The sequence below is a fragment of the Grampus griseus genome, assembly GCF_964374135.1.
Source record: "Grampus griseus genome assembly, chromosome: 19".
Classification (NCBI taxonomy): domain Eukaryota; kingdom Metazoa; phylum Chordata; class Mammalia; order Artiodactyla; family Delphinidae; genus Grampus; species Grampus griseus.
Genome location: NC_139013.1, coordinates 18107942 through 18122143, shown reverse-complemented (window position 1 = coordinate 18122143; position 14202 = coordinate 18107942). Strand labels below are relative to the sequence as shown.

General features: G+C 36.4%; 1 protein-coding gene across 1 annotated transcript in view; it reads left to right on the top strand.

The window, feature by feature from the left end:
- The window catches only part of DPY19L3 (dpy-19 like C-mannosyltransferase 3), a 69204-nt gene that overhangs the window by 40180 nt on the left and 14822 nt on the right, over positions 1-14202 (top strand). Inside the window, exons 8-14 of the mRNA XM_082677207.1 lie at positions 3339-3470; positions 4841-4942; positions 7429-7502; positions 7666-7824; positions 11514-11636; positions 12223-12334; positions 12950-13006. Coding sequence (XP_082533333.1) covers positions 3339-3470; positions 4841-4942; positions 7429-7502; positions 7666-7824; positions 11514-11636; positions 12223-12334; positions 12950-13006 — 759 coding nt within the window. The remainder of the gene's footprint in view (positions 1-3338; positions 3471-4840; positions 4943-7428; positions 7503-7665; positions 7825-11513; positions 11637-12222; positions 12335-12949; positions 13007-14202) is intronic.

Here is a 14202-nt window from a genome sequence, read left to right as displayed (position 1 = left end):
CAACAGCAGAATACCCAATGGATTGCACCAATGGATTCAAACTAGAAATCAACAAAAAGATAAGGAAATTTCCAATATTTGGAAACTAAGCAGCACACTTCTAAATAATCTATGGGTCAAAGAGGAAGCCTTGAGGAAACACTGAACTCAGTGACAACAAAAATGCAACATATCAAACCTTGTGTGGTGCAGCTAAAGCAGCACTAAGAGGGAAATGTGTACCACTACACACATTATAAAAGAGGAAAAATCCAAACCATAACCAAGCTCCCACCTTATGAAACTAGGAAAGGAAGAGCACAATAACCCCAACTCAAGCAGAAGGAAGAAAACAATAAAGAAAAGAACAAAAATCAATGAAATTGAAAACATAAAAACAATAGAGAAAATTAGCGAAATAAAAAGCTAGTTCTTTCAAAAGATCAGTAAAACTACAGACCTTCATAATTCCCTTGGAGCATTAAACATTCAATGTTAGCACACTTTGATACCAAAGTTCTGATTCTCTGTGGCAGTACTTATGTTCTAGCCAGTTAAGAACATAGACTCTAGAACCAACTGCCTCGATTTGAATGAGTTGATATAAGTGAGTCATTTATCATACTCCCTGATATTTTATGAATGTTAAAAAATGTTAATCATGTTTAATTATGAATGATAATGAAGAGCATGAGTATGCCATTGAAGAAAATTTTGATTATTCTGTATAGGAAGAATGTATTATTGCTGCCTTGTTTCTAAACTCTGAACTATTAGAACCTGAGAAGGAACATCAAAAGTACCACTGAAAAAAAAAAAAAAAAAGTACCACTGATAATCCACAACTTTCTAGTATACAGTACTGCTCAGTATTACATTTCTGGCTGATCACCCAGTGTTTCTCTTGAACCTAGGATATCATTACAGTTGACCCTTAAACAACATGAGTGTCACTGCGTGGGTCCACTTACGTGCAGATTTTTTCAATAAATACATACAGTCCTCTGCAGTTGGTGGAATTCATGGATGCAGAAGGCTGACCATGGGACTTGAACATCCAAGGATTTTGTTAATCCACTGTGGGTCCTGAAACCAGTCCCCCACAGATACCAATGGATGACTGTACATTTATAAAGCTGTGCAGTCTTGTAACACAGACTGCTCTTTGTTCTCTAAATATTCCTACTTGGTGTAAAAAAAGACTGCCAGCATCAAAAAACATCGTAATCCAAATAAAGACAAAAGAAGTTTTATTTTAAAAAAATGTATTCCTGAATGAGTCATTATGCTTAAAGAGTTCCTACAGATTTAATGAGGAAAATATTTACACCCCTATGGGAAAGGGAGCAAAAGATACAAATACTTCGTAGAAGGAAAAGCATCAAAAGGAATAAAATATGTAGGTATAAATTGAACAAAAGAAGTGCAGACTTATACCCAGAAAACTACAGAACACTGTTGAAAGTTTTAAAGACCTGCATAAATTGGAAAGATTTCCCATGTTCGTGGATTGGAAGACTTTCTATTGTTAAGGTGGCAGTACTCCCCAAATGGATCTACAAATTGAACATGGTTCCTCTCAGAATCCCAGTTGCAGAAATCGACAAGCTGATCCTAAAATTCATATGGCAACTCAGGGGACCCAGAATAGCGAAAAAGATCATGAAAAAGAACAAAGTTGGAAGACTCATACTTTTCAGTTTCACAACTTAACTTCCAAGGTACAGTAATCAAGACAGTGTGATACAAGCAGAAGAATAGACATAAATCAATGGAATAGAATTGAGAGACTAGAAATAAACAGTCAACTGATTTTCAGCAAGGATGCCAAGATAATCATGGAGAAAGAGTAATCTTTTCAATAAATGGTGCTGTGATGGGACTTCCCTGGTGGCACAGTGATTAAGAATCTGCCTGCCAATGCAGGGGACAGGGGTTCAAGCCCTGCTTCAGGAAGATCCCACATACTGTGGAGCAGCTGAGCCCGTGCACCACAACTACTGAGCCTGCGCTCTAGAGCCCACGAGCCACAACTACTGAGCCCACGTGCCACAACTACTGAAGCCCCCATGCCTAGAGCCTGTGCTCTGCAACGAGAAGCCACCGCAATGAGAAACCCACGCACCACAACAAAGAGTAGCCCCCGCTCGCCGCAACTAGAGAAAGCCCGCGCTCAGCAGTGAAGACCCAATGAGACCAAAAATAAATAAATAAAAATTAAATTACATTAAAATTTTTTTAAAAAAATTGGAAAACGCCATTTAAAAAAATGGTGCTGTGATAACTGGATATCTATATGCAAAAGAATGAAGTTGGACCCCTTCTTCTTACCATACACAATCATTAGCTCAAACTAGATCATAGACCTGATTTTAAGAACTAAAACTATGAAATGTTTAGAGGAAAAGATAGGAATAAATATTTATGACCTTGGAGTAGCCCAAGCCTTCTTTGATATAACACCCAAAGCACAAGTGACTAAAGAAAAAATTAGATGAATTGGACTTCATCAAAGTTAAAAACTTTTGTACCTGGAAGGATACCATCAAGAAAGTGAAAAGATGGGCTTCCCTGATGGCGCAGTGGTTGAGAGTCCGCCTGCCGATGCAGGGGACACGGGTTCGTGCCCCGGTCTGGGAAGATGCCACATGCCGCGGAGCGGCTGGGCCCGTGAGCCATGGCCGCTGAGCCTGCGCGTCCGGAGCCTGTGCTCCGCAACGGGAGAGCCCACAACAGTGAGAGGCCCACGTACAGCAAAAAAATAATAATAATAAAGTGAAGAGACAACTCGCAAAATATGAGACAATATTTGCAAATCATATATCTGAATAAGGATTTCCAGAATATATAAAGAATTCTTACAACTCTTTCAACGTTAAAATATGGACAAAAGATTAGATAGATATTTCTCCAAAGAAGATATATAAATGTTCAATAAGGACCTGAAAAGATGCTCATCATTAGTCATTAGGGAAGATTGGGAAATAATGGAGTACGGTAAAAATACTGATTGTTAGAATACAATAAAATACTATAGGCCATAACTGTAAAGGGATTTAGAAGAAAATTAAAGACTACAAACAGCATTTGCCTATTCCTAGAATATATTTATACCATTGTTTGCTTCCTCTACTTCATATATCCCTGTTCTTCTTAATGTTATAAAGTTTAAAATGTTCTGTAATTAAAAGGTAAATAAAGAGTTACTATCTTCCTTTCTTAGATTGTATTACTTGATGCTAGGTGTGTTTTCTGCATTATTTATAACTTGAGATGTATCCAACTAGTGACCAACCTGTCAGCATGTGGGAGTCTCTTGATAAAAATCTGTTTAACCATCTAATCCTTGGTTGTTGCAGGTGACATGGCTGTATGGTATACAGCTAACAGGTTTACTCCTTGTCTGCATTCTTCAGTTTTTTAATTCCATGATTCTCGGATCATTGCTTATCAGTTTTAACCTTTCGGTGTTAATTGCAAGAAAACTTCAGGTAGGACTTTTTTTTTGTCCTTAATCAAAGTAAACTTTTTTTTTAATTGTGTGGTTGTTTAGACCTTGTTTTCATATAGTATACAAAGGAAAATTTATAACCAAATTCCCACTAAAAAGCAGTAGGGCCATTATTTGCTTTTTTTGAAGTGCATGGTATAGCATTTGTTTTCAGGCTTTCTGATCTGCCATTCCTTTGTTCTGACGTTTATTATTTCTTAGAAAATTGGAATCTTAATTAAATTCAGGATTAGCCAGAGATACTTGTTTGACTGCCATTGGTTTAAAGTTGGAATAAAAGAGAAAAAAATGTTGACTTTTTTCATGTGTGAACTCAAGAGTGAGAAGAACATATTGCTTTGTGGAAATGTGTTTGTCACAGTCTTTAAAGTTGGTGGACACCTTGTTATTTGAAGTAGTAACACCACTCTTTCCCCCATCCTTCCATATCATATTATTGATTTTTAAGTGAGTTAAAATTAACTCTGTTTTGAGAATTTTGAGATTCCAAATAAATACCTTTAGAAAAAAATGGGACATTTCCTAGAATAACATGTTCGACATTGGCCTCATCTTTTGACTTTATTATATAATTAAAATCTCTTAAATTTACATAAAATTTAAGAGTTAGTTGTTTTTCCTTAATAATGTTGCAAAGCCTGTTTTCTGTCTTATAAGCATATGAGAAACATTTCTCATAAGCACTTTCATATCAAGAAGCTGTTTTGTTTTCCATTTTGGGAAGAATAAATACATTTTGTTATTAGTCTTTTGAGTGAGAGCTGCTATGGACAAATCTTCACAAAATTTTAAAAAACAGGCTTTTAGTTGACTATTAAAAACTGTACTTCTCATTTATCCTTTTAACCTTAATTATAAATAAACATCACTTATATTTGAACTGTTTAGATATTATTATATTTGATAATCCATAAAGTTATTTGAGGGTTATAAGAAAACTATTATGTATCAAAGAGCACAATTTACTTTTTTTATATACGTCTTTTATTTAATGGGTTATAGTCTGTGATATATGAATCAGTGGATAAAAAGATGAATCAGTGGATCAGGTTCAGTCAGTATATGCTGAGTACCTTCTAAGTGGCCGACTCCATACTCTGGTTGAAGAGGTCTTTAAAAAAAAAAAGGACTAGGACACATTTCCTCATCATATGGAGCTTATTATTAAGTGATTCATTTACTATTAGAAAAAGACAAATTTTAAGACAATGTAACCTCATGAAAATTAGGTTATATTTTCCCTATATGTTGTGTAACCCAATGTTTTAAATTCTTAAGTAATCTCATCTTAAATGTTTATGAAGTTATATTAAAATTAAAAAATTGAAACTCAACTCTTTTAATTTCTAGAAAAACCTGAAAACTGGAAGCTTCCTTAATAGGCTTGGGAAACTGTTGTTACATTTATTTGTGGTTTTATGTTTGACACTTTTTCTCAACAACATTATTAAGGTAGGTTAATAAAATGACATATTTAATTTAGCATTACTAAAGAGTTACCAGTTTTACTTTAAACAGACTCAGTTTTACCTTTGTTTCAGTAACGGGATTATTTTCTTGATTTTAGTCCTTGATTTCTATTTGCTCTTAACATGTTCTACTTTGAACCCACCTTTTGAGTTATTAAACTTTTTAAAAACTCAGCTTTAAAAGCATTAAACAAGTATTTCTCTAAATTTAAAGCTCCTGCTTTTTAGAGCGTTTTCTGTACTATGGTACTAAAAAAAAAAAAAGACATGATTTTTATTGGGGTAAGTTCATAAATAAACTGGGTTTACTGTCGGAACCACATTGATTAATTGAGATGATTTCGCCCCTCTGGGAAGGCTGGGCTCAGGACAGAAGACAGCTGCATGTACATGACAGACTCTTCTTCTGTAAGAGAATGGCAGTCTCTCTCCCTGTCTGTTGACTGTCAAAGAAAAAACAGACCCTTCACTCAGTCAGCCCACATTAAACACCTCCACTCCAGGTCCTTATCACTATTTTCTTAAACTCCATATAGTTCACTACTTATCAAAAACTTATTTGAGGGACTTCCCTGGTGGCTCAGTGGTTAAGAATCCACCTGCCAATGCAGGGGACATGGGTTCGAGCCCTGGTCCGGGAAGGTCCCACACGCCGCGGAGGAACTAAGCTCGTGCGCCACAACTACTGAGCTTGCGCTCTAGAGCCTACGAGCCACAACTACTGAGCCAGAGAGCCACAACTACTGAGCCCGCATGCTGCAACTACTGAAATCCACATGCTTAGAGCCCATGCTCCACAACAAGAGAAGCCACCGCAATGAGAAGCCTGCACACTGCAACAAAGAGTAGCCCCCACTCACTGCAACTAGAGAAAGCCCACGTGCAGCAACAAAGACCCAATGCAGCCATAAATAAATAAAATTTATTAAAATAAAGAACAAAACATTTGAGCAGAACAATCAGCATTTCTGAAAGACTGGCTGAAAGATATGCAGTCCATCCATTTCACCACTCTACATGTTCAGTTACCTGTGCCTGGATTAAGCCAGGAGAGAGCTACTTGTCTGGACCACTGTTTTTTGACTCCCCAAAGAATAATGCCTACTGAATTGCACTTGATGTTCTGTCAGCTACCTACAATTGGAAGAATTTTAAAAAATAGTCTTTGAGACTATTCGCTGTTTTTACTGTACCCATGGGGAAAATTTCTCTTGAGTCTCAGTTTTAGGATTATAAGGATGTCTCTTGAGCAACTGGTTTGTTTTAATCTTATGACCCTGTGCGTAGCATAAATGCTTTTACTTCCCTCTTTGTATTTGCTACTAGAATGCATGAGCCCGGATTTGTGGCTCATATCTACTGAATATATTTTGTGTTCTAACCTCAGTTCTGGATTAATCTTATTTTCTTTTCTATCGTCATTTTTCTTCTGATACAATTTCTTCACCCATTTATGTTATATGAATTTTTGTAAGCCATAAATTAAAAATAAAATAATGTGAATTAAAATTATACTCACTAATGATAAACACTGGCATTTGTCTCTTCACCCCTTGAGGGTTATTGCTGTGTCTTGAATTGTCTTTGAAAGAATGAGTCTTATATCAGTTGTATCTGCAGACAGAAAAACCCAAAGCAAAACAGGCTTTGTGGGCTATGTTCCTATTGGAGGTTTCAGATCATGATATTACCGGTTTTCTGATTTTAAAAGTTGTACTCACTGGGCTTCAGCTGTCTCCCTCTCCCTGAAACCAAAGAACCTCATCTTTTATCTATTTTGCACGTTGAACTTATGCCTAGATTTTGTTTGCAAAAACGATTCTGATAAAAAAAAAATAGGAATGGAGGGTGTTTGAAAATCCCTGCTTTTGAATGAAATAATGCCATTTGCAGCAACATAGATGGATCTAGAGATTATCATACCAAGTGAAGTAAGTCAGAACAAGACAAACACCATATGATATCACTTATATGTGGAATCTAAAATATAATGCAAATGAACTTATTTACAAAACAGAACAGACACAGACATAGAAAACAAATTTAGGATTACCAAAGGGGAACGGGCTTGGAGGAGGGATAAACTAGGAGTTTGGGATTAGCAGATACATACTACTGTATATGAAATAGATAAACAACAAGTTCCTACTGTAAAGTACAGTGTACTGTATTCAATATAAACCATAATAGAAAAAATATATATGTATAACTGAATCACTTTACTGTACACCAGAAACTAACACAACATTGTAAATCAGCTATACTTAAATAAGAATTTTTTTAATGAAAAAATCCCTGCCTTAGAATTTCTCAGTTCTAAGACCTATTGTAAACATTTACTAATTTTACACATACACACACATACAGTCCTATGAAATGCAGCGCTGAAAATGTGTATTCAATGGGAAATTATCAGAAAACCATGCATAAAGAACTGATAGCAATTTTTATTTTCTCCCTCCCCGATAGAAATTTCTTAACCTCAAGTCAGACGAACACATATTTAAATTTCTGAAGGCAAAATTTGGATTTGGAGCAACAAGGTATGACTGAATTTAAAGTCTGTGTTTGCTTTTTATATTAAATCAGCAGGGTCTTTAAAATGTAAGTTATCAGTTCTTAATTTCAGGCTTATTTTGAGGAAAAGTTGGAGGTTTACTTATCTTGTACTTGAATTTAACACTTTGCTTTCCCTTTGTTTCCTAGAGATTTTGATGCAAACCTGTATCTGTGTGAAGAAGCATTTGGCCTTCTGCCTTTTAATACATTTGAAAGGCTTTCAGATACTCTGCTTTTTTATGCTTATATATTTGTTCTGTCCATCACAGTGATTGCAGCATTAGCTGTTGCCTTCCGTAATCTCAGGTATGGCATATTTCAGAAATCTAATTCTATGCTTTAATGAACTTGTTCTGTGTTGCAGAAAAATTGCTAAATTGAAAATCAAAACATCAGATACAGAACAGAGTACAGTCATCTTAAAGGGGGAACGTACCCAAGTTAGCGTGGACTGTACTCTCAGTTGGTAAGGGTGGAGTAGTTAAGAGACAGTAAAAAGTAGTAGATGCCATGCACACAGGTCTGGGTTGAGGTCCTGGCTCGCATACTTGGGAACAGTGTGATCTTTGAGCCAGTTATATAACCCTTCATTATTTCCATTTCCATTTCTGTAGAATGAGAGCACTAAGAGTACTTACTCTACAGGGTTTTGTGAGAAATAAATAAATGAAAATTACATAAAGTACTTAAAGCAGTGCCTCATGCGTAGAGTATATTGTGTAGATTTCAGCTATCATTAGCAAGTGTTGTTATTATTGACTTGTAGTCTCTCTGTTTTGCTCCCATTATTAATTTCCTGTGTTTTTCTACCTTTCTTTCTCCAGCTACCTTTTTTATTTCTCATGAACTGTCAAGAGTTAACCATTGTTTATTAATGTTTTGTTGCATCTTGTTTAAGGGCTTATAAAGTTGGAATGGACCATAATTATTAGCATCTACTAAAAGTCTTAAGTATTAGTTGACAGTGTTTTAAAACTTAGGATGTCTGCTAATCTACTTAAAAGAGAAAGTCAGGGAGTATGAAGAACACCTACATATCAAGCTGATGGAGGTTTTTGCATTTACTATCCATGTTAAATTGAAACAAGATTAAGTGTAAGAAGTTGAAGCTACTGTCATTTGTGGAAAAGTAATGAAGCCCAGAAGGAAGCCCTTTTCCTGTGTAGCTACCTTGCCAATTAAGGTGCTGGTGAGCTGTGATTCGCAGCCACCGGAGAGCTGTGCTGGGAGAAAGTCATTACAATGAGTCCAGATCAGTTGAGGTGTTTTATGATTATTAAGAATGAAGCAACATTGAACCATGAAGCTATTTCACTGACTATAAACTATTTTAGTATCTTTCAGAAGTGTTCTTTTTATACCGAGTCCAAGATAAAAATTTAGCCCCATGAAAATAGATGGAAATTATTCTAGACAGTGTAACTTAATGTTACTCCAGACACACCAGGTGTCGACAGGACTCTAGACGGCATGCAAAGCAGGAAGTTCAGTTGGCCTGCAGCGTTGTGTGAAAATGTCTGCCATGCTCAGCGTGAACCTATGGGCCGTCCTTGGAAGCTTATTTGGTATATGATTATAGATAAAGATTTTACCAGGTAGGGATATTAGGACTTTATTAGAGGAAAGCACTACATTAATTAAAGTCATTTAAGAATTATAGTGTCTCAATGTGAATTAACGTCTAAGTAATTTGAAGGATATATTATCAATGCCAAGTATTTAAAGTATTTCTACTTTCTAGTACTAGGAAGGATGGTACCATTACGTTTATACACCACATCTACATTGGTGTGTAGTATATAACTGAAAAGGATACCCTGTTCTATACTCATGGGATTAATAGAGCTTTCCAGCTCCGTTGTGGGCACCGGGAGAGGTGTTGCAGAATTCTCCCAGGTATCAAGGGAGGATGAGAGGGTATGTTCTTGTCTGGAGTAATCTTTTAGTATCAGTGGAAGCCAGAGTTTGGGTTGTGATATATAACGTTTAAGTAAAGATTATCACCAGTGGTGAAAATTACCATAGAGTATCATTTTAATTTTCTTATGTATCTAGGGTGGTGAAAAAGAGGATTTCCAGGAAATAACAGGTCTGTAGTTACATAGAAGCATTGTACATATCCAAGTCTATTGGATTTGTGTGAAGGATAAGTGGGGCCTTTTTAGAAGTATTATTTTTATCCTAAGCTGGCAGCCCTTACTGTTGTTTCCTTTTCCCCTTGACAACAAATTGTGCAAATCTGAACCCACTCATCCATCTCAACATCATTCAAGTGGGGACAACCAGACAGTACGTGCTTCCCAGTGTGATGCAATATGGAATACATCATATCCCCATGAAGTGTACTTGCCAAAATAAATGAACTTGACTCTAATAATTAACCTCTAGATCTAATTACAAGTTTATAAGAAACATGGGAATAGAGAAATAATATAAAATGGCACCACGAGGAGACAATCGGCCAAATCCAGAAGGTAGGAACAGTTATAGGACAAATTGTGCATTTTCTTCAACGAGTAAATGCCCTTAAAAGTGGGGAGGGGGGAGTACTTATATTGATTGAAAGATAATTTAAAGAGACATTGATGAAATGCAGTATGAAAGCTTTGGATCCTCATTCAAAGAAACCACCTGAAAAAAGCTATTGCAATAAATAGAAAATAGAACGTGAACTGGGTGTTAGATGATGTTGAAGGGTTACTGTTAATTTTATGGGTGCAGTCATCTTAATGTAGCCATATTTGATTTTTTAAATCACGTTAGGGTACTTGCCTAGTGACGCAGTGGTTAAGAATCTGCCTGCCGATGCAGGGGACACGGTTCGAGCCCTGACCTGGGAAGAACCCACATGCCGCGGAGCAACTAAGCCCGTGCGCCACAACTACTGCACCTGCGCTCTAGAGCCCACAAGCCACAGTTACTGAGCCCGCATGCCACAACTACTGAAGCCTGTGTGCCTAGAGCCTGTGCTCCGCAACAAGAGAAGCCACCGCAATGAGAAGCCCGCACACCGCAACAAAGAGTAGCCCCCCACTCACCGCAACTAGAGAAAGCCCACGTGCAGCAACAAAAACCCAGCGCAGCCAAAATTAAATTAATTTTTTTAAAAATCATGTTAGTTATATGTAATGAGGTATTGTGGTAGGTTAAAAATGTGATCATTGGTTCGTAAAGGAACTGAATTCCAAGTTCATGGATACATTTTTACTTACTTGTAAAAACTAGAAAGATATGAGTAACTACTATGACATCTCTAAAGATCTCTTGTAGTTTCAGTGATTCCAAAATAATATTTTTTTGCTATCTCTTATAATTTAAAGGATTGAAGGACTTTAAGGTTTTGCTTAAATTAAAATGAAATTTGTTCAGTTTTAGTTACTCTAATTATTAATGCATTTATATTATGACACTTTTAGCCTCATAAACAAATTCAAAATTGATCAGAGCTGATTCACTTTATCTTAGGGAAATAAAACATTTCTAAATATATGAAGGCGTAGGTTTCTTCTTTTTTTTTTTAGTTATTATTTTTGGCTGCGTTGGGTCTTCGTTGCTGTGCGCAGGCTTTCTGTAGTTGTGGCAAGCAGGGGCTACTCTTCATTGCGGTGTGTGGGCTTCTCATTGCTGTGGCTTCTCTGTGGAGAATGGGCTCTAGGCACGTGGGCTTCAGTAGTTGCTGCACATGGACTCAGTAGTTGTAGCATGTGGGCCCTAGAGCACACAGGCTTCAGTAGTTGCAGGGCATGGGCTCAGTAGCTGTGGCGTGCGGGCTCTAGAGCGCAGGCTCAGTAGTTGTGGCGCATGGGCTTAGCTGCTCTGCAGCGTGTGGGATCTTCCCAGACCAGGGCTGGAACATGTGTCCCCTGCATTGGCAGGCAAATTCTTAACCACTGCGCCACCAGGGAAGTCCTTCTATCTTCTTTTTTAAGAAAGATTTAACTAAATTAAAATTAGTTACCCAGCTTTAATTTTTGTATATGTACTATTTTATGCAGTGATTCTACAAATCAGCAATCCATGTATAAAATGGGAGAGTACAGAATCGGCCTGAAACCAGAAACTGCCTACAATTTAATACATACGATTCTGTTTGGATTCTTGGCATTGAGTACAATGAGGTATTTTTGTTTTATCTGTTTATTTTTTTATTTGACCACTCTTTACCTGACATAGTTTAGCAATATAATTTGGGAACTGATGATCATCTTCATTAATGATTATGGTTCCCATAAAAATGTCCTTGTTGGGGCTTCCCTGGTGGCGCAGTGGTAGAGAGTCCGCCTGCCGATGCAGGGGACGCGGGTTCGTGCCCCGGTCCGGGAGGATCCCACATGCCGCGGAGCGACTGGGCCCGTGAGCCATGGCCGCTGAGCCTGCGTGTCCGGAGCCTGTGCTCCGTAATGGGAGAGGCCGCAGCAGTGGGAGGCCCACGTACCGCAAAAAAAAAAAAAAAAAGTCCTTGTTTACTATCTTCTCCCAGTACAAAATAGTATTTATAACCAGTTTTTTCCTAATTGCCAATATTCCTCTACTTTTACTTATATGATGGTTCTCAAAAGGCAATGGAATTAATAAGTAACCCCTTGGCAACGGTCTCTGCATAGTTTTAGTAAGATTTTACTATCACAAATAATACAGCTGTCTCAGACTCCAGGTTTCTACACAGCTAGCACTGTTGACCTTTGCCTGCTTCTCTTCTTACAGAATGAAGTACCTCTGGACATCACATATGTGTGTGTTTGCATCATTTGGCTTATGCAGCCCTGAAATATGGGAGTTACTTCTGAAGTTGATCCATCTTTATAACCCAAAGAGGGTCAGTGCTATCTCTTTTTCCATTTCATTTTTATGACTTCTAGTATTTCTTTAATTATCAATTCTGCTGGGTTTTTTTTTCAGTTGTCCATACATCAATTTGATAAAATGGATACTAAAATTTAAAGCTACAAATAATTGATACATTATGATTTTATAAGGAATTATTTTAAAATAATTTTGTTTAATTTTAGCTTTATTTTCTAAATCATTTTTTTCCAGACCATAAGTTAGATATGTTCATTATACAGAATTTGGAAATACTGAAAAGCACAAAAAGTCAAATTAAAAATCACCAATAATCCCATTATCCAGAGTTATCGCTATTATTATTAAGTATTATAATATAAACATAATTACTACTAAGTGTACAGTAATGATTAATGGCCCATAAGTGCAGTTCTGGGTTGTTCTGCCCTATAAATTCACTAGGTGGCAATATGGTAGGAGCTACAAATAGCTTATGAATGATTGACTCAGTTGTCTTGCATATCAGAGACTCATGCTCTGTTAAATTATATTTTTGTTGTTTAAAAAAAATGTATTTACAAAGCAAAAATGTAAAAGCAAAAATATTCCAAACACTTGTAATCTAAATAATGTCTTTCTTATATAGATATGTATAATGCGATATTCAATACCGATATTAATACTGCTGTATCTGTGCTATAAGGTAAGGTTGATTGTCCTCATTCCTGTCTTTAATCTATTTAGCAGAATAATTGCTTTGACTCAGTGTACTTTGTGTGTCATTGGCAAGTAGAGTGCTTTGCAGAACTTACAAATATCTACTTAGCTGCTTCTTATGGCAGTTGACATCGATAGGAAGACTGATGTTCTTCCCAAAATGGGATTTAACAGGTAAAAACATTATAACAAAAAATACTACAATTTAATTATTCTAATTAATTTTGGTTTTGACTTACTAGTCAGCTGATGCAAATTCTGAAAACAAAGATGTTTTCAGACCTATTTTGAGGTGAATAAAGGAGAAAAATTAGTTTTCCCTGTTACATGCTTTTTATAAGAGTAAGATCCTAAAATGCATCTTATGTTAACCTACATATTTTATTAGATGCTTAAAATCATCTTTGTAAGAGGGCTGGGCACATATAAATACAGTCTAAGTTTAGCCTTATTATGTCTTTCAGTTTCAGTAGGAAATAAAGAAATTCTTCATATTCTCAGTTGACTGATTTCTGAAACAGCATTAACTGTGTTTCAGTTCTGAGACTCCTCCATATGAGACAGTGAGTCTTTCATCACACCTTTGAGATTTAGAGGCTTGAATTGTTACCTGGGCAGGTAGCTAGGATTGTTTTATCCAACTGAGCTCTTATGCTCTCTTTTAAAAACAAATCTTACATATTTTTTAAGTTTAGATTTTTTTCTTCAAACTTTATTTTAAGGTAGAACAATGGATTTCAAACTCTACTGTGTACAGTTCCTGCTTTGGGAGGGCAGCTAAAGGGAGTGGGGAGGTGGGTGGGACTCTCCTACAGAAAGGATCAGCTATGGCAGCTCAGCTTCTGGGTTTATTTGCTTATATTTTCATGTAAGATTTTATTTGAAGCAAAGGTTTTAGGCTAAAAGAAATGTGTGATAATCACTGTTAGACAATTCTCTTGTAAATGTTTCAAAAAATTATGTTCTATCGTGTTCCTATCTATCAAAACATTTGCTGTTATGGGCGGACCACTGTGCCAACTCCCAGATACTAGAAAACATAGAAATAGGTCATTTCTGCCACCATGCCTCTGGGAATTTTATTGCTCTACGGTAAATAAATGAAACTTCTTACAAACATCTGGAAAGCAACAATTAAGGATTAGGCAGAGTATATGTTTAATGATGAAGGAGGTAGCTTTA